The 20,900-nt window shown below is 50.9% G+C and overlaps 1 protein-coding gene across 13 annotated transcripts in view; it reads left to right on the top strand.

The window, feature by feature from the left end:
* ARVCF (ARVCF delta catenin family member) overlaps positions 1-20,900 on the top strand; it is a 2,420,581-nt gene that overhangs the window by 2,170,674 nt on the left and 229,007 nt on the right. For all 13 annotated transcript variants that reach the window (XM_069620022.1, XM_069620031.1, XM_069620027.1 and 10 more), the window contains one exon: positions 15,225-15,724. In XM_069620022.1, the coding sequence (XP_069476123.1) occupies positions 15,225-15,724 (500 nt within the window). The remainder of the gene's footprint in view (positions 1-15,224; positions 15,725-20,900) is intronic.

Raw genomic sequence — 20,900 nt, forward strand, 5'->3', positions numbered from 1 at the left:
CTGGGTTGGGTTCATGGGTGGAGAGGTCCTGTCCTCTGGATTTGGTTCATGGGTGGATGTGTCTTTTCCTCTGGGTTGGGTGCATGGGTGGGGAGGTCTTATCCTCTGGGTTGGGTGCATGGGTGGGGAGGTCTTTTCCTCTGGGGCGGGTGCATGGGTGGGGAGGCCTTTTTCTCTGGGTTGGGTGCATGGGTGGGGAGGTCTTTTCCTCTGGGTTGGGTGCATGGGTGGGGAGGTCCTATCCTCTGGGTTGGGTTTATGGGTGGGGAGGTCCTTTCCTCTGGGTTGGGTGCATGGGTGGGGAGGTCCTTTCCTCTGGGATTGGTTCATGGGTGGGAAGGTTCTATCCTCTAGGTTGGGTTCGTGGGTGGGGAGGTCTTATCCTCTGGGTGGGGAGGTCCTATCCTCTGTTTTGGGCTCATTTGTGGGGAGGTGCTATACTCTGGTTTGGGTTCCTGGGTGGCGAGGTATTATCCTCTGGGTTGGGGCGATGGGTGGGAGGATCTATCCTTTGGGTTGGGGTGATGGGTGGGGAGGTCCTGTCCTCTGGGATGGGTTCATGGGTGGGGTTGTCTTATCCTCTGGGTTGTTCATGGGCGGGGAGCTCTTATCCTCTGGGTTGGATTCATTTGCGGGGACGTCCTATCCTCTGGGTTGGGTTCTTGGGCGGGGAGGGTCTATCCTCTGGGTTGGGTTCATGGACAGGGATATCCTTTCCTCTGTATTGGGTTCACGAGTGGGGAGGTTTTATCCTCTGTGTTGGGTTCATGTGTGGGGAGGTCCTATCCTCTGGGTTGGATTCATGGGTGGGTGGTCTTATCCTCTACGTTGGGTTCATGGGTGGGGAGGTCCCATCCTCTGGATTGGGTTCATGAGTGGGGAGGTCTTATCCTCTACGTTGGGTTCATGGGTGGGGAGGTCCTTTCCTCTGGGTTGGGTTCATGGGGGGGGAGGTCCTATGCTCTGGGTCGGGTTCATGGGTGGGGAGGTCCTATCCTCTGGATTGGGTTCATGTGCCGGGAGGTCTTATCCTCTGGGTTGGGTGCATGATTGGGGAGGTCTTTTCCTCTGGGTTGGGTTCATGGGTGGTGAGGTGTTATCCTCTGGGTTGGGTTCATGGGTGGTGAGGTGTTTTCCCCTGGGTTGGGTTCATGGGTGGGGAGGTCTTTTCCTCTGGGTTGGGTTCATGGGTGGTGAGGTGTTATCCTCTGGGTTGGGTGCCTGGGTGGGAAGGTCCTTTCCTCTGGTTTGGGTGGGGAGGTCCTTTTCTCTGGGTTGGGTGCATGGGTGGAAAGGCCCTTTCCTCTGGGTTGGGTTCATGGGTGGGAGGTATTATCCTCTGCGTTGGGTTCATGGGTGGGAGGTTTTGTCCTCTGCGTTGGGTTCATGGGTGGGGAGGTCTTGTCCTCTGCGTTGGGTTCATGGGTGGGGAGGTCTTGTCCCCTGTGTTGGGTTCATGGGTGGGAAAGTCCTATCCTCTGGTTTGGGTTCATGTGTGCAAGGTCTTATCCTCTGCGATTGGTTCATGGGTGAGGAGGTCCTATCCTCTGAGTTGAGTTAATGGGTGGGGAGGTCCTTTCCTTTGGGTTTGTGGTGATGGGTGGGGAGGTCCTTTCCTTTGGGTTTGTGGTGATGGGTGGGGAGGACCTATCCTCTGCGTTGGGTTCATGGGTGGGGCGGTCTTATCCCCTGTGTTGGGTTCATGGGTGGGGAAGGTCCTATCCACTGGGTAGGGTTCATGGATGGGGTTGCCTTATGCTCTGGGTTGGGTTCATAGGTGGGAGGTATTATCCTCTGCGTTGGGTTCATGGGTGGGCAGGTCTTGTCCTCTGCGTTGGGTTCATGGGTGGGGAGGTCTTGTCCTCTGCGTTGGGTTCATGGGTGGGGAGGTCTTGTCCTCTGCGTTGGGTTCATGGGTGGGGAGGTCTTGTCCCCTGTGTTGGGTTCATGGGTGGGAAAGTCCTATCCTCTGGTTTGGGTTCATGTGTGCAAGGTCTTATCCTCTGCGATTGGTTCATGGGTGGGGAAGGTATTATCCTCTGGGTTGCGTTCCTGGGTGAGGAGGTCCTATCTGAGTTGGCTTCCTGGGTGGGGAGGTCCTGTACTCTCGGTTGAGTTAATGGGTGGGGAGGTCCTTTCCTTTGGGTTTGTGGTGATAGGTGGGGAGGACCTATCCTCTGCGTTGGGTTCATGGGTGGGGCGGTCTTATCCCCTGTGTTGGGTTCATGGGTGGGGAAGGTCCTATCCACTGGGTAGGGTTCATGGGTGGGGTTGTCTTATGCTCTGGGTTGGATTCATGGGTGGGAGGTATTATCCTCTGCGTTGGGTTCATGGGTGGGGAGGTCTAGTCCTCTGCGTTGGGTTCATGGGTGGGGAGGTCTTGTCCTCTGCGTTGGGTTCATGGGTGGGGAGGTCTTGTCCTCTGCATTGGGTTCATGGGTGGGGAGGTCTTGTCCCCTGTGTTGGGTTCATGGGTGGGAAAGTCCTATCCTCAGGTTTGGGTTCATGTGTGCAAGGTCTTATCCTCTGCGATTGGTTCATGGGTGGGGAAGGTATTATCCTCTGGGTTGCGTTCCTGGGTGAGGAGGTCCTATCCTCTGAGTTGGGTTCCTGGGTGGGGAGGTCCTGTACTCTGGGTTCAGTTAATGGGTGGGGAGGTCCTTTCCTTTGGGTTGGGGTGATGGGTGGGTTGGACCTATCCTCTGTGTTGGGTTCATGGGTGGGGCGGTCTTATCCCCGGTGTTGGGTTCATGGGTGGGGAAGGTCCTATCCACTGGGTAGGGTTCATGGGTGGGGTTGTCTTATGCTCTGGGTTGGATTCATGGGTGGGAGGTATTATCCTCTGCGTTGGGTTCATGGGTGTGGAGGTCTAGTCCTCTGCGTTGGGTTCATGGGTGGGGAGGTCTTGTCCTCTGCGTTGGGTTCATGGGTGGGGAGGTCTTGTCCTCTGCGTTGGGTTCATGGGTGGGGAGGTCTTGTCCCCTGTGTTGGGTTCATGGGTGGGAAAGTCCTATCCTCAGGTTTGGGTTCATGTGTGCAAGGTCTTATCCTCTGCGATTGGTTCATGGGTGGGGAAGGTATTATCCTCTGGGTTGCGTTCCTGGGTGAGGAGGTCCTATCCTCTGAGTTGGGTTCCTGGGTGGGGAGGTCCTGTACTCTGGGTTCAGTTAATGGGTGGGGAGGTCCTTTCCTTTGGGTTGGGGTGATGGGTGGGTTGGACCTATCCTCTGTGTTGGGTTCATGGGTGGGGCGGTCTTATCCCCTGTGTTGGGTTCATGGGTGGGGAAGGTCCTATCCACTGGGTAGGGTTCATGTATGGGGTCGTCTTATGCTCTGGGTTGGATTCATGGGTGGGGAGGTCCAATCTTCTGGTTTGGGTTCATGTGTGCAAGGTCTTATCCTCTGGGATTGGTTCATGGGTGGGAAGGTCCTTGCCTCTGGGTTGGGTTCATGGGTGGGGAGGTTTTATCCTCTAGGGAGGTCCTATCCTCTGGTTTGGGCGCAGAAGTGGGGAGGTCCTATCCTCTGGGTTGGGCTCATTGGTGGGGAGGTGGTATACTCTGGTTTGGGTTCCTGGGTGGGGAGGTATTATGCTCTGGGTTGGGTTCCTGGGTGCGGAGGTCCTATCCTCTGGGTTGGGTTCCTGGGTGGGGAGGTCCTGTACTCTGGGTTTGGTTCATGGGTGGGGAGATCCTATCCTCTCGGTTGGGTTCATGGGTGGGGAGGTCATTTCCTCTGGGTTGGATTCATGGGTGAGGAGGTCCTTTTCTCTGGTTTGGGGTGATAGGTGGGGAGGTCCTATCCTCTGGATTGGGTTTTGGTGATGGGTGGGGAGGTCCTGTCCTCTGGGATGGGTTCATGGGTGGGGTTGTCTTATCCTCTGGGTTGTGTTCATGGGCGGGGAGGTCTTATCCTCTGGGTTGGGTTCATTTGCGGGGAGGTCCTATCCTCTTGGTTGGGTTCTTGGGCGGGGAGGGTCTATCCCCTGGGTTGGGTTCGTGGGCAGGGAGGTCCTATCCTCTGGATTGGGTTCATGAGCGGGGAGGTCTTATCCTCTATGTTGGGTTCATGGGTGGGGAGGTCCTATCCTCTGGGTTGGGTTCATGGGTGGAGAGGTCCTGTCCTCTGGATTTGGTTCATCAGTGGAGGGGTCTTTTCCTCTGGGTTGGGTTCATGTGTGGGGAGGTCTTATCCTCTGGGTTGGGTTTATGGGTGGGAAGGTCCTTTCCTCTGGTTTGGGTGCATGGGTGGGGACGTCCTTTCCTCTGGGTTGGGTGCATGGGTGGGGAGGTCTTATTCTCTGGTTTGGGTTCATGTGTGCAAGGTCTTATCCTCTGGGATTGGTTCATGGGTGGGAAGGTCTTTTCCTCTGGGTTGGGTTCTATGGTTGGGGAGGTCCTATCCTCTGGTTTGGGCTCATTGGTGGGGAGGTGCTATACTCTAGTTTGGGTTCCTGGGTGGCGAGGTATTATCTTCTGGGTTGGGTGTTGGGTGGGGAGGTCCTATCCTCTGGGTTGGGTTCATTGGTGGGGAGGATCTATCCTCTGGGTTGGGTTCATGGGTGGGGAGGTCCTATCCTCTGGGTTGGATTCATGGGTGGGTGGTCTGATCCTCTGGCTTGTGTTCATAGGCGGGGAGGTCCTATCCTCTGGGTTGGGTTCATGTGCGGGGAGGTCCTATCCTCTGGGTTGGGTTCTTGGGCAGGGAGGTCCTATCCTCTGGGTTGGGTTCATGAGTGGGGAGGTCTTATCCTCTACGTTGGGTTCATGGGCGGGGAGGTCCTATCCTCTGGGTTGGGTTCATGGGTGGGGAGGTCTTATTCTCTGGGTTGGGTTTATGGGTGGGAAGGGTCCTTTCCTCTGGTTTGGGTGAATGGGTGGGGAGGTCCTTTCCTCTGGGTTGGGTGCATGGGTGGGGAGGTCCTTTCCTCTGGGATTGGTTCATGGGTGGGAAGGTCCTATCCTCTAGGTTGGGTTCGTGGGTGGGGAAGTCTTATCCTCTGGGTGGGGAGGTCCTATACTCTGGTTTGGGCTCATTGGTGGAGAGGTGCTATACTCTGGTTTGGGTTCCTGGGTGGGGAGGTATTATCCTCTGGGTTGGGGTGATGGGTGGGGAGGATCTATCCTCTGGGTTGGTTTCATGGGTGGGGAGGTCCTTTCCTCTGGGTTGGATTCATGGTTGGGGAGGTCCTTTCCTCGGGTTGGGGTGATGGGTGGGGAGGGGGTTGGGGTGATGGGTGGGGAGGTCCTATCCTCTGGGTTGGGTTCATGGGTGGGGAAGTCTTATCCCTTGTGTTGGGTTCATGGGTGGGAAGGTCCTATACTCTGGGTTGGGTTCATGGGTGGGAAGGTCTTATCCCCTGGTTTGGGTTCACGGGTGGAGAGGTCCTCTCCTCTGGGTTGGGTTAATGGTTGGGGAGGTCTTATCCCCTGGGTTGGGTTCATGAGTGGGGCGGTCCTTTCTTCTGGGTTGGGTTCTATGGGTGGGGAGGTCCTATCCTCTGGTTTGGGTTCATGATTGGGGAGGTCTTATCCCCTGGTTTGGGTTCACGGGTGGAGAGGTCCTCTCCTCTGGGTTGGGTTAATGGTTGGGGAGGTCTTATCCCCTGGGTTGGGTTCATGAGTGGGGCGGTCCTTTCTTCTGGGTTGGGTTCTATGGGTGGGGAGGTCCTATCCTCTGGTTTGGGTTCCTGGGTGGCGAGGTATTATCTTCTGGGTTGGGTGATGGGTGGGGAGGTCCTATCCTCTGGGTTGGGTTCATTGGTGGGGAGGATCTATCCTCTGGGTTGGGTTCATGGGTGGGGAGGTCCTGTCCTCTGCGTTGGGTTCATGAGTGGGGAGGTTTTATCCTCTGTGTTGGGTTCATGGGTGGGGAGGTCCTATCCTCTGGGTTGGATTCATGGGTGGGTGGTCTGATCCTCTGGCTTGTGTTCATAGGCGGGGAGGTCCTATCCTCTGGGTTGGGTTCATGGGCAGGGAGGTCTTATCCTCTGGGTTGGGTTTATGGGTGGGAAGGTCCTTTCCTCTGGTTTGGGTGCATGGGTGGGGACGTCCTTTCCTCTGGGTTGGGTGCATGGGTGGGGAGGTCTTATTCTCTGGTTTGGGTTCATGTGTGCAAGGTCTTATCCTCTGGGATTGGTTCATGGGTGGGAAGGTCTTTTCCTCTGGGTTGGGTTCTATGGTTGGGGAGGTCCTATCCTCTGGTTTGGGCTCATTGGTGGGGAGGTGCTATACTCTAGTTTGGGTTCCTGGGTGGCGAGGTATTATCTTCTGGGTTGGGTGTTGGGTGGGGAGGTCCTATCCTCTGGTTGGGTTCATTGGTGGGGAGGATCTATCCTCTGGGTTGGGTTCATGGGTGGGGAGGTCCTATCCTCTGGGTTGGATTCATGGGTGGGTGGTCTGATCCTCTGGCTTGTGTTCATAGGCGGGGAGGTCCTATCCTCTGGGTTGGGTTCATGTGCGGGGAGGTCCTATCCTCTGGGTTGGGTTCTTGGGCAGGGAGGTCCTATCCTCTGGGTTGGGTTCATGAGTGGGGAGGTCTTATCCTCTACGTTGGGTTCATGGGCGGGGAGGTCCTATCCTCTGGGTTGGGTTCATGGGTGGGGAGGTCTTATTCTCTGGGTTGGGTTTATGGGTGGGAAGGGTCCTTTCCTCTGGTTTGGGTGAATGGGTGGGGAGGTCCTTTCCTCTGGGTTGGGTGCATGGGTGGGGAGGTCCTTTCCTCTGGGATTGGTTCATGGGTGGGAAGGTCCTATCCTCTAGGTTGGGTTCGTGGGTGGGGAAGTCTTATCCTCTGGGTGGGGAGGTCCTATACTCTGGTTTGGGCTCATTGGTGGAGAGGTGCTATACTCTGGTTTGGGTTCCTGGGTGGGGAGGTATTATCCTCTGGGTTGGGGTGATGGGTGGGGAGGTCCTATCCTCTGGGTTGGTTTCATTGGTGGGGAGGATCTATCCTCTGGGTTGGTTTCATGGGTGGGGAGGTCCTTTCCTCTGGGTTGGATTCATGGTTGGGGAGGTCCTTTCCTCGGGTTGGGGTGATGGGTGGGGAGGGGGTTGGGGTGATGGGTGGGGAGGTCCTATCCTCTGGGTTGGGTTCATGGGTGGGGAAGTCTTATCCCTTGTGTTGGGTTCATGGGTGGGAAGGTCCTATACTCTGGGTTGGGTTCATGGGTGGGAAGGTCTTATCCCCTGGTTTGGGTTCACGGGTGGAGAGGTCCTCTCCTCTGGGTTGGGTTAATGGTTGGGGAGGTCTTATCCCCTGGGTTGGGTTCATGAGTGGGGCGGTCCTTTCTTCTGGGTTGGGTTCTATGGGTGGGGAGGTCCTATTCTCTGGTTTGGGTTCATGATTGGGGAGGTCTTATCCCCTGGTTTGGGTTCACGGGTGGAGAGGTCCTCTCCTCTGGGTTGGGTTAATGGTTGGGGAGGTCTTATCCCCTGGGTTGGGTTCATGAGTGGGGCGGTCCTTTCTTCTGGGTTGGGTTCTATGGGTGGGGAGGTCCTATCCTCTGGTTTGGGTTCCTGGGTGGCGAGGTATTATCTTCTGGGTTGGGTGATGGGTGGGGAGGTCCTATCCTCTGGGTTGGGTTCATTGGTGGGGAGGATCTATCCTCTGGGTTGGGTTCATGGGTGGGGAGGTCCTGTCCTCTGCGTTGGGTTCATGAGTGGGGAGGTTTTATCCTCTGTGTTGGGTTCATGGGTGGGGAGGTCCTATCCTCTGGGTTGGATTCATGGGTGGGTGGTCTGATCCTCTGGCTTGTGTTCATAGGCGGGGAGGTCCTATCCTCTGGGTTGGGTTCATGGGCAGGGAGGTCCTTTCCTCTGGATTGGGTTCATGAGTGGGGAGGTCTTATCCTCTACGTTGGGTTCATGGGTGGGGAGGTCCTATCCTCTGGTTTGGGTTCATGGGTGGAGAGGTCCTATCCTCTGGTTTGGGTTCATGGGTGGGGAGGTCTTATTCTCTGGGTTGGGTTTATGGGTGGGGAGGTCCTTTCCTCTGGGATTGGTTCATGGGTGGGAAGGTCCTATCCTCTAGGTTGGGTTCGTGGGTGGGGAAGTCTTATCCTCTGGGTGGGGAGGTCCTATCCTCTGGATTGGGCTCATTGGTGGAGAGGTGCTATACTCTGGTTTGGGTTCCTGGGTGGGGAGGTATTATCCTCTGGGTTGGGGTGATGGGTGGGGAGGTCCTATCCTCTGGGTTGGTTTCATTGGTGGGGAGGATCTATCCTCTGGGTTGGATTCATGGGTGGGGAGGTCCTTTCCTCGGGTTGGGGTGATGGGTGGGGAGGGGGTTGGGGTGATGGGTGGGGAGGTCTTATCCTGTGTTTGGTTCATGGGTGGGGAGGTCCTATCCTCTGGGTCGGGTTCATGGATGGGGAGGTCCTATCCTCTGGGTCGGGTTCATGGATGGGGAGGTCTTATTCTCTGGGTCGGATTCATGATTGGGGAGGTCTTATCCTCTGGTTTGGGCTCATGAGTGGGGAGGTCCTATCCTCTGGGTTGGACTCATGAGTGGGAGGGTCCTTTTGGGTTGGGTTCATGGGTGCGGAGGTCCTTTCCTCTGGGTTGGGTTCATGGGTGAGGAGGTCCTTTCCTCTGGGTTGGGTTCATGGGTGAGGAGGTCCTAACCTCTGGGTTGGGTTCATGGGTGAGGAGGTCATAACCTCTGGGTTGGGTTCATGGGTGGGAGGTCCTTTCCTCTGGGATGGGTTCATGGGTGGGAGGTCCTTTCCTCTGGGTTGGGTTCATGGGTGAGGAGGTACTTTCTTCTGGGTTGGGTTCATGGGTGGGAGGTCCTTTCCTCTGGGTTGGGTTCATGGGTGAGGAGGTCCTTTCTTCTGGGTTGGGTTCATGGGTGGGGAGGTCCTTTCCTCTGGGTTGGGTTCATGGGTGAGGAGGTCCTAACCTCTGGGTTGGGTTCATGGGTGGGAGGTCCTTTCCTCTGGGTTGGGTTCATGGGTGAGGAGGTCCTTTCTTCTGGGTTGGGTTCATGGGTAGGGAAGTCCAATTCCTGGTTATTCTAGGCAATGGATTTTCTAATCTGTTGGCATGTTCCTATGCAGAAAGCGGCTAGGCTGCAGCGGCGCGCTTGCTTTTATGGGTAGGAGGATGCAGTACATTGTGGTGTGTGATCCATGCCTGCAGCGCTTTGAACAGCTCCCTTGGGCTCTGTACAGCCTTGTTTATTTGTCCCGGCAAGTGGTCTATTTTGGCGTTGAAGACTGGATTGTAGTATTGGTTGTGAGTTCTTGAAGATGCTCCTGGGGGCCCTTGGCTTTGTGCTCTGTCATTTCCAGTTTAGAGAATCTGGTTTTGAGTTTGTGTTTTTGAGAACCGGCGTCGTTTGTGTTTGTTTTTTCCGCTCTAAAGTTGCACGCTAATACATTGTGCGGGGTATGCCATTTGGCCAGGCCGCGCAGAATGTTTGTGCCAAGCTCTCTCTTAGGGAATTGATCAATTGTCTACATATGAAGTTTTCTTTCTAATCCTAAATCGGGTATATTCTGTCTGTTTTTCAATGAGTGTGTGTGTGAAGTCCTCACGTGCATTGTGCACACCCTTTCACCTGTTCCACAAAGAGAATTTAGAATGTGCAAACACGCTCCCTTTAAACCTTTGCTTTCTGAAATTGTGCAAGGAGCTCGGGGAGTCCATCTGAGTGCATGCATTTCTGATGTGCAAATTAAAATGCCCCTTTGTGAACTGGCAACATCTCCTGTCAATGCTAGTCAAAGGGATGGGCTGTAACGAGCCATCAATTGCGATGTTAATGGGATTTATACCGTGCACGGCTGCCGTGAGCATGGTCTGGGGGCGCTCTGGCGGTTCTGAAAGAGGGAGTGGGTTTGGGTGAGGTGAGGGGGGGGAACGCCAGCTAGCTTTGCTGCTGTGTTGATGGTTTTCTGAATTCTTCCACACACAACCAGCAGCTGAAAGTTGCAAAAAAATACAGACCTGGTCGAGTTAGTATGTTAAATCGAAAATATTGCAAAACCTTTCACTGGGATATAAAGCAGCAACATAGGGGAGGGGTCGGGGGGGAGGGGCACATTCTGCACCCTCTCGCCCCCACAAACACGCCTAAACGTCTCCGGCCTGATGCCTTCTCTGCAAAGTAGAATAACTGTGATATCAATAATGTCACAAAACCTGTAATTCCTGGGACGTATTTGAAGACGTGTAAAGCAGGAGACTCCTCTCAGAGCTGGCCGCCTCTTGTAAGAAGACCTCTATGCCGGTAAGATGGCTCAGCGGGTTAAATGCTCGTTGCTGTGATCTGTGTATGATCGGCAAGGCCAACTCAGCCTTTCATCCTCCCGAGGTCGATAAATGAGTACCAATATCGACTGGGTAATAATAGTACCATCTGTAAATATGTCCTATGTGAAGAATTTTTCCTGAAAGTTTTCGGCCGAAAAAACGAATTGAAAAATATGCAGGGGGTGGGTAGGGGTAGTTGGGTGTGAGGAATAGGGACTTGATGATAAGGAAGGGAGGAAGTGAGGACTGAGGCAACCCCCCCAAATAAAATACACAAAATACGAACATTTTTTCAGCAGAAAATATTTGGCAAAAAAACTACAAAAAAAACGGGTGATCTAAGAACATAGAACCTTAGAAAAAGGAATCTGGTTCACAATTCTGTGCTGCGCTCCCCGATGAGTGCAGAAAGGTTATCCACAGACCTTTCATAAAGACCCACTGGTGTGCTAAATCCTTACCCCCGGCACTGTGTTCTGGGGGTGAAACATCGTGTTCTGCGGGGGACGTGAGCTTAGTTTAGGGTGACCAGATGTTCTGGTTTTCCCAGAACAGTCCCTGAAAATCACCCTCCGCCCCGGGTTCCCGAGAGTTTTTTTTTAATTTAATAAACCCCGTCTCAGGACTGGCTGGGTGGTGGGTGGCTATGGTGCCGGTTTCTGACAGGACCCGATTCCGTAATCGGGTCCTGTGTGACTCTTCATGTGCATGGATGCTTTGCACGCCCCCATTTCCTCCCTCTTCCCCTCCCTGAGAGGAGTGTGCCTGTGAACACACCTCCCTCCACCCCGCAACAGGCCAGCAACATAGAGTGGGACTACAGTTATACCAGAGTCCTGTTTGTGTTAACCGTAGTCCTACTTCTATGTCCATGGCCTGTCTCATTTTTGTTTTGTTTTGATCTGGTCACCCTAGCTTAGTTATCAAAAACGGAAGAATGCTTTCTTCCCTGCTCTTCATCGAATGGAAAGGCATCTTTGTTTTAGGAGGCTTTAAAGATCTGTAAAAGTACGAATCACACATCACAAAACCGAAGTTCCTCCTCCACAGACCTGGGAATCTCAGATCCGCTCCTTTCAAGCTCGTTTGCACCCTCTCATTACGCCGTGCCAGGCAGGGATGTCGGCCGTCCTCTCACACCAACCGCCTATGGAACAACCTCCCGCTCGTCTAAAGGAAAAAGACCTGCCTTCCCGCCTTCAGGAGAAAGATTGGAAGCCAGTGGTCGAAGTGTACGAAAAGAAGTAGTGGAACTATGTTCCCTGCTGGCCTGCACCCACTCCCCACAAACCCCATCACCACGTCCCCTCCCACACACAATACACACACCCAACACTTGCACCCGCTGTTTAATGGAACGTTCAGTGCAGTGCAGTGAAAGGGCAAGTTTCAACTTCTTTCTACACTTTTATTTTAAAACGAAACCATTCCGTAACGGTTTCTTTTTAAAATAAAAGTATAGGAGCTGTAAAAGGTTATTTAAAAAAGTAGAGGAGCACCACTCCCGACCGCTCCCGCTCACTTCGACCACTGTTGGAAGCCCATCCATCTATTCGATGACTTTCCACTTGCTCTAAACGCGTATCAGGGTTCCCCAGCAAGGGCCGTCTCCTGTTAAGTTATATTTATTTATTTTGCATTTTTAAAGTGCTCACACAGCTCTGGCGCCCTGAGGTACTGTTACAGAATGTGTCTTAGTTGCGTATTTATAACGCACTCAATACCCAGAGGTTTACTAAGCGCAGATCCGGGAATCGAACCTGTGTTGCTTCGTGTCGTCTTGTTTCCAAGGCGAGCACGTGGCCGCTGAACTATCCTGCTGGGACGATTAGTTTATAATAATATATAGCCCCAGGAAGCAAACCCTCGTCAGCCATTGGCAGATCTGTAGCAAATCGAGCCCTTGAAGGGATTGGCCGGCCACAGCCTCATCCTGATGACGCTCTGGCCACTCAAGAACGCCCACCATTGCAAAGCCCCCTGTGCTCCCTGTGCACAGTGGCCAGTGGTCCATGGTAGAGGCTGGTCTCCTGGAATCATGCCATCCCCTGCCTACCAGCATTGTTCTAGATATATTACCCGCTCTTTCCGAGATGCCCCCCCACGACCCTCTTCGAGAAAGCTAACTCAACCATATGCCAAAATACCTACCTTTTGCATGCCTTGAATGCCCCCACTACACCCATGGAACAGGGGTGGAAAGGGTGTGTTTATCAATTTAGTCTTCATGTTATTGATGAATTGTAGGTGTTTTTTTATTTTTTTGCCCAGTGGAATGATCATCTCAGTTTCCAGCAATTTGGGGGAGCAAAGCCTAAGGCGATAAAGGGGTCTTTACTGCACAAACGTTTTACCTTAAATATGCGTATTACATGTAATACATGCCTTTCATTTATCAGTACTGAGTGGTATGCTGCCAAGGTCTGCCTACAACTAGTGTGTCACAAATTAGCATACATGTTTTTTTTATTGCTTATTTTTTATTTTTTTATTGTATATTTTTAAAAAAACTTTTACAAACCGCAATCACACAAACCTAGTTACTTTGCAATTAAGTAAAAACACAACCTCCAACACGAACACAATAACATGTGATGATGCCCAAAGGGGTAGAAGTAAAGACAGTTTAACGAATATGTCAAAGAAAAATAAAACAAAAGAAGAAAAGAGAAAAAAGAGAAAGGAAAAGGGGGCTGTTTGGCGATCTCCACCCCTAATCCAATGTAACACCCCCCTTAAAAATGCAGCTGCTTATCTCTTTACTGAAACTACCCCACTGTCACACAAAAAAAAAGTAGTCCAAATGATTAAAAAAGGAAAGCTGGATAAAGTGACAATGCTGTGGGTACAACATATGTTACAATTTCAGAATCCCCTTTTAAAGAGCTTTGAACCATGTCCGATGGGCACGTTGCTTCTTGATGCCATGCACAACAATTGGAGTCCTAGATTACAATGTTTATTTTCTCCAGGTCTTGACTCACTGCAATCGTCAATGCTACTTCATAACTCGCCACAAGTCTATCCCAGAACATGCCCTCCTGAGGTTTCTCATTACTCTCCCCGAACCTGCCAAATAGTAGAAGTCTGGTAGGTCAGGTGCCTTCCCTGTCCAACAACAGATGTTTCAGGGATTGGTTGGCTGGGTTAGTGCAGACTCTACACAAGGCAGTGGCCGACCCCCACCAAGCCCCCGTGTGGGCCACATTTAAGCAAATTCTCATGAAGTTCTTCCGGATTCTCCAATCGGGGGAACTTTACAAAATATCTGGCTAGCAGCCCGTCTTTTATCCACTTTCTGAAACAGATTGACTGGAGCCGACGATCGCATATGATCAATCGTTTCTATCAGTCCATCTCTTCCAAGGCTTTCTTTACTTTCCCAGGACTATCAATCAGTGTTTCCCAATTCCTATTTGCCCAGGCTAACTCTTCTTCCAACTTTACTTCTAGTCCAGAAAGGATCATTGAACTCTGGTGGCCCAATTGGTGTTTAATATCAGAGTACAATGTGCCCTCCTGAGCCGTGATGACAAGACGGAAGAGATAACTTCATTTCCAGCCGGCCAGAATCTTCAATGAACATAGGCCTAATTCATACCTCAGACAGGCCATAGGGAGACTTAGGGGGCTTTTATTGCTGATAGCAGAAACCCAGCTACAAGAGCAGCGGAGCGCTTTACAACAGGATTGTTCCAGAATTGTCCGTGTCCATGTGCCCCTTGTCATTAGGAGATGCTCAGTCTATTTTTTTTCTTTCTTTTCTTCCTTGAATTCTGGGACTTGTACTCTTGTGTTCATAATAAGAAAAGGTGCAACTACAAGTTCCAGAATGCAGAGAAAGAGTAGGCTGCGGTAAAAGGCTTCCACATGGCTGCGGGCATGTTTCCATTTAGGATGGAATCCAGGTGGATTCTGATGCTGAGGTAAGTTGCAGCTACTAGTTGTGGCTCTTTCACTTCCTGCTTGGAGGCCACAGGGTTACCCCAACTCCAGGCACCAAGGGCCGGAATCCTGACTGGTTTTCAGGGTATCCCTAATTAATATTCATGAGAAGAAATGTGCATACATTTAGAATCATTCTATGCAAATAAACCTCATGAATATTAATGAGGGGCATCCTGAAAATCTGACATGTTTCCGGCCCTCGAGTCCTGGAGTTGGACAACCCTACCATAGCACTATAAGGAAAAGGTGTAGGCTTGTAACAGAACAAAAACCCGGTACACTTGAATGCGGTTGCAAAAAATATTTCACCAACCCTTACCTACTGCAAAGTCCTCAAGCATTCTGTATTGCGAGTAGGGTGTCGGGTAGGCGTAAATTATCAACTCTGCTCAGTGGGAAGATTCCTGGATTCCCACTGTTTGGAACTTAATTTGATTTTTAATCAAGACAATTAAAGGACCTCCTTACCCAGGTGGCAAATTGATTTCCCCTCTGCGGTGGATCCTAACACAGCGAATAGGCTTATGAGGAAACCCTGTATCATAAGAGAACTTTGGAAGTGATTTTGGTCGTTTGACTTGATTAAAGCCTACAACATGGATTGGCAGCTAATTAATGAAATGCCAGTCTGGTCTAAAGACTGAGCATTTTGTAGCATCAATAAATCACTCAGTAAAAATGTAGGATAGCTGGGAATATTTTGAGAAGCCTTGATGGTTCTACTCTTCTCGCCAGTATGCGGATGCTTATAGTGCAAGGGGACTTTAACCTGAGCTTGCCAGTTGTCCTGGACTATGACTCCCATGATCCCTCACCATTAGCTTTGCTGGACAGGGCTGATGGGAGTTGTGGTCCAAAACGTAAGCCAACAATTGCAGACCGCTAGATTTGTGGTAATTTGTTGCTCGGAATGCCTGAAGGGAAGAATTGTGGGTGATTTGGGGGTGCGGGGCAGGGGAATAGCTGTATTGGTAATCATGGTCTTTTTTTAAAATTCTGCTCAAATTCCTGTGTTCCCAGAGGCTACGATGAACCGATCGAGACGGACATGATCGACGAGAGGATCCCGTACCTGCACGGTGGCTACGCCGCCCCTCTTGCCCAGCCGGAGAAGGGCAGCCTGGCCAGTATCGACCGCTTGGGCAAGCGCTCGCCCTCCATCGACAGCATGCGGAAGGACCCCCGCTGGCGGGACCCTGACTTGCCTGAGGTCATCGCCATGCTGCACCACCCTATAGACCCAGTCAAGTCCAACGCGGCGGCCTACCTGCAGCATCTCTGCTACGAGAACGACAAGATCAAGAAGGAGGTCCGCCACCTGAAGGGCATCCCCATCCTGGTGGGCCTTCTGGACCACCCTAAACCTGAGGTGCACCGCAAGGCCTGCGGAGCCCTGCGCAACATCTCCTACGGCCGGGACAATGAGAACAAGGTGTCAATCAAGAACTGCGACGGCATCCCGGCGCTCATCCGCCTGCTCCGGAAGACCAATGACATGGAAGTGCGGGAGCTCATCACTGGTAAGTGCCTAAATCCTCTGTGGCGGGTCGCGTCGCGCCCCTGTCGGAAAGATCACGTAGCAGATGATTGATTTGAGCATTGGTGTCTGAAAGTTACATCTCAAAGTAACTTATTTTTTTATTTAAAGTGCCTTTGGTTACAGTTCAACCTTTTCCCACTATTACACAACACATAGTAAAACAGTATATAAAACAATGACATGCAAAAGTACAAATTAACTTTTAAAAATGCAGCTTTTCATATAGTTTGCATTGCTGTGCCTTTATGTTTGAAATTCTAAGTTTGGAAATGGATATGTTCACAATGGCCTTCATTCTTTAGGACTGTGACGTTCCTTCTCTTAACTCCCTGATATGTCTGAGTCTAGCATTTGTCCTTATTTGCAGCGTGTGCGTTACTCTGCCTCCCAGTTGTGGTCTTGCTGGTTATTTTTATTAACCACAGCGTGTGTCGATTTGAAAGGACATTCCTTGGTGGGAAGGGGAAATACAGACAGGGATGTGTTGTCATTTTCGCCTGGTGGGTGGTTGACTTCTGGTCAGAAATGTCCTGCAGCGACTTCTAGAATCATCTTCTCTGATCAAAACTCCTGTCATCGGGTCAAAGGTCACATGATGGAAATTCCCTCTGTTGTCGTCATTCTGCTGCTCCTAATTACTATTTTTGTAGTTTGAAAACGACATTTTTGGGGTCAAAGAAAGTTGATACGTAAGAATCTGTCAGAAGACAAAACATCAGTGGTTTAGAAAACCTGTTTACTTGTTTCAACTATATTCTTTTACAACTTACGCAATTAGTTTGGGCTAGTAGGTGTCGCTTGCCCCACCTATAAGCCGAACGATTGCATTAGAGTACCGATGGGTAGAAATGGCATATGAGGAGGAACATAGAGTCTGTAGATTGTGCTTGGGTACGTGGCCACCCCTTGACTGCCCATGGCAATGCTAAACCCTATGGCCATTCCTGCTCCTTCCTGCCCAAAACACATCCTACTGGGATCTCTATGAGCTAGCTTTATCAAGCCTTACCATTAAACGTTGCACTCAAAGTGTCTGCCAGTGTTTTCTCAAAGTAGTCTTCTGAGAGTTAATGACTTTAGTGGAGCTATCAACGTGCTACTGGTGTAATAAAAATGTCTTAACTAGGTCTGCCTTCAGCCACTTGATTTATAGGCACTATGCTTGTCATTCACTGAGGTCCTGTTGAAAACCGGCATTGGCAACACCAGCCGTTTTGATTTGTGTTTAAGTATTAGGCATTTTCCAGGCACTGCTATTATATGCACATTATGAGTTTTTGCGCCTCTAAACACTTGTGTACAGGCACGTTATAAATGCCATATCGTATCAGGTACTCGCACCATTTTGCACCTGCTACCATCAATAGCCAGTTAATGCTACTACGGCAGTGCCTGGCAAACGCCCTTCCCATGCCTGCACTAAGCGGTGGAAATGTTCACATAGCGGGCAGGAGAGCATGTTTCCAATCCCTGTAACACCTCTGATGCGCTTCCTCAGGGATCTGCCCTCCCACTGACTCTCTGCCTATCTCATCCACTCCCATGGCTTCAAGATCATCTCGCACGCGGCACCTCTCGATTGAGACCACTGGGTGTGGCAGCGTCGGTCGGTGTTTGAGTGGTGACTGCTTGCACTTAGTGAATGGATGGTGCCTCCTTGGCTGTGGTTCAGCTCTGACTCATGGGCAAAATTTTAGGGGCGGTGTGGGAGCAAGGGTGTTTGTCCCTCCCAACATTTGTGGTACACCATTTTGTCCCCCTCATTTGGCAGGGGCCCCTTTCCTTCAGTTTTCATGCCCCCTCCCAACATTTTCAGCAGTTACTCCACTGCTCCGACTAGGCAGATACGGGTGTTTAGACGATCGCCTGGTATCATTCTCATGCTTATAGCTGTACATTTTACATTGCATATATTCTGTTCTGTGTACATTTTATAATGTCATATGTAACCCTGTAACCTGCTCTGCGCCCAGATGCCAAAGGGCCCGGCACGCACTACAAATAAATAAACAATTACAACAATATCAGGAGCTCCTCTTTCTGGCCCTCTTCATGGGTGCAGCAACTAGTCCGGGTTCTTCGTTGAGGAACGGTGGCGTTGCAATTGATCAGGAACTCACCTTACTCTCTCTCTCTGGGCTCAGTGCGGTAGTCGGTGCCTGTTTTTACCCACCTCAGCAGTGTCTGCTGATTTTACGCCTCCCATGCACCCCTGCATTTCTACCTATCCGGGAAACCTTCAGGTGGTACCGAATCTAGCCACTACCCTCCTGACTGGCGCGAGGAGCTCAGACCATCACTCCGATAAAATCATGGCCCACAAGCAGGGTGCTACGCAGGGCTGACGGGGCGAGCCATGTTTATGGCAGACAAGTCCGGATGCTTTGGGATTACTGCCAATATGAGCTTTTGATAACAATATTTAATAATACCTCTGCATAACCTGACTTTCTGTTGGTGCCTTGAGGCTGGAATCAAGATGGCAGAGCAGGGCCAGGCTCTGTTGTGCAGCTGTGCAGAGCTGATGTTTAGTTAATAATATTCATGTATGTAAATATGTGCTATGTATAGCGCTTTGGATCAAAGCGCTATATACAAATCCACTTATTATTAGTTATTATTAGTTTGTGCTCCACATAGCGATGCATGCTTCCACCTATAATTACTATTATTCATTTAAATAACGCAAGCGTTGAGTATTGATCACAGCTCGTCAACTGGATCTTGCTGTCGCGCTTCTAACCGCCCATGCAGGTCTGTGCTGGAGAAAGTTCAAGGCGCTTTGGTTTCTATGTCTGTAGTGGCGCTACCAACAGTTCCTCTCTAAAAATGCGCACGCCCACACCACCCACGTGCCTGTGCATGGATTCTGCCGTGGCCCCTACTAAGCTTTGAGTGGCCCTTGGCAATACTTCTTCACTAATTCACACAACTGTGTACACTTTATTTAAATGCCATTATTGAAGTTGTTTTCTGCCCTAGCCCCCACCCAGTAGCTTTACCCCACCTCACTTTGTTACTCACAGAGCATGTCCCCAGCATGACACGGGCGGGGACCATGCAGGGCGATACAGGTCTGTTATTGCTCGTGATGTTTGAGAGATGTCGATCATCGTCCCATTAGGTTATATATGAGGTAGTGCTGCCGTTAGATGGTGGCACTACTTTGCAAGCTGGGTTATCCTCTGTGAACATGTGCTGGTGGCCAGGTCTTTTGTTTGCGCCCTCAGCACAGATATGTGTGCACGTATCTATGGGGTTTTCTGTAGTGCAAACCTAGGTGGGAAGAATTGAATCCTATGCAAAAGAGGAAAGAGTACAGTAACATAGTGGGTAGGATGAAGAGGGGCGGAGGGGAAGGAGGTCAAGCGTGGGTCCAGTGCCGTAACACAAAATGTGCCCCCCCCCTGCAAGCCTTGTTGAGGGCCACCACCACTGGCACCCCCTGCCGGGCAATGGGCAGCATGGGGCCCTGTTACGCCAGTGCGTGAGTCCCAGATGAGGGTTCTATGTCCCCCCCTCCTGCACCCATTTCTAACTATACCTGACCCCCCAACCACTTATCTGCACTTCCCCACCCCCAAAAGAAATTCAATTAACTTTGACGTTATTTTGTTCACGTTTAAAATGCAGGCTTTGAAATGCCTGGCGATGAAAGGACGTTGTACACAGATTAGAGGCTGACGAGTTGGTCTTTGGAGAGAAGGCTCTGCATAGCCACCAGGAAGCATGTAACGGAGGGAGCTGTCCTGATGGGTCTATGTTATGTTTCCGAATACTAAAGACTGCACGCAAATATTACCTGTTTCTTTCCGGCTGTTTTGGTGTGGCATTTAATATGCAAAATATATCCCTATTCTGCCAAACACCCCTGAAAACAAATCTCCCGGCTGCACTCACGCTTAAAATCAGGATGTTTCTCCCCACACCCCCTCCCCACCTTAACTATGCCTGCCCATCCCCCACATAGTGATACACGCACATTTGCACACACACGCGCACACGCAGAAACACTCCCTCACTTTGAAGGGGCCCCTGAGGGACCCTCGTATGTGGAAACAAAGCACAGTCACCACACACGAACTGATACGCCAGAGGCAAGGTTCTGTTCCCAAAATCTAGGGTTTATTGCAATACAAAATAGTCCCAGTTGGCCAAGTGGTCCCACGCCTCGCGACGTGTGTCTAACAGACCTCGGGGGACGCAAGAGAGAGTGAAACGTACATCAGTTATATATAGACAAACGGAGCATCTTACAATCAGTAATGACACATTTCATGCCGCCCCCAATTCATTTCCCTTTGAATTAGAGGCGATGATTGACCATCGTGAAAAATATGACACCTTAGACCACCATATTTAGTAACAGTTTGCAATCTCCAGTTTTACAGACACCATTCTTTGTTTGCGAGAACACAGCGTTTGTTTTTATGGGCAAGCTGCGCGTAGGAGACTGGCACATACCAGGCCTCACTATCTCTAAGTTTCGATTCCTGCTCTAGAAGTCAGCCCGCTCTCCGGGGCCTCACTGGGCTCGGAAAGGGGGGCCGTAAAAAAGATCATAATTCAACTCTTTAAATGTTAGTTTCGTACATTGCTATTCTTTCAGGAGACTCGCTGGCATTCGTGTACTGATTAAATGCCTTGCTCCCTGTCTTCAAGGATACGTGAGGGAGGGAACCGGGCATTTCTGTCTGGCTCTCCAGTGTAATGTTTCTTAGCCTTGGACCATTGAAGCGAAATAATATCTACAGCAAAGTAGTTTTACATGAGGCAAAGTGGCAACGTTAGAGAGAGCAGAGAGAGAAAACAAAATGGCGATTCTGGTCATCTTAAAATGGCCTCACTCTAGTTGAACTGATAGCTACGTAATAACTAATGACTAATGAATATATATTCTTACACTGTAAATGGTGCGGTTGGTCTTCGGCCAACCAATTATCATTCATTTACGGCCCCTCAAGGGGTGCTTAGTTTTTCTGGACTGCCAACTTGCCCACCCATCCACGCCCCACCATTCAACAAACGCTCCTCCACACAAACACAAAGCTTCTCCCCAGCCTTCACACCTCCACACTACAAACATTACCCAACAACATACACATAGGCACGCAGACAAACACTTCACAGCCGACTTCCTTCTTCCCCTACCCGTC

Source organism: Ambystoma mexicanum, chromosome 10, assembly GCF_040938575.1.
Source record: "Ambystoma mexicanum isolate Mex_15411 chromosome 10, UKY_AmexF1_1, whole genome shotgun sequence".
Taxonomy (NCBI): domain Eukaryota; kingdom Metazoa; phylum Chordata; class Amphibia; order Caudata; family Ambystomatidae; genus Ambystoma; species Ambystoma mexicanum.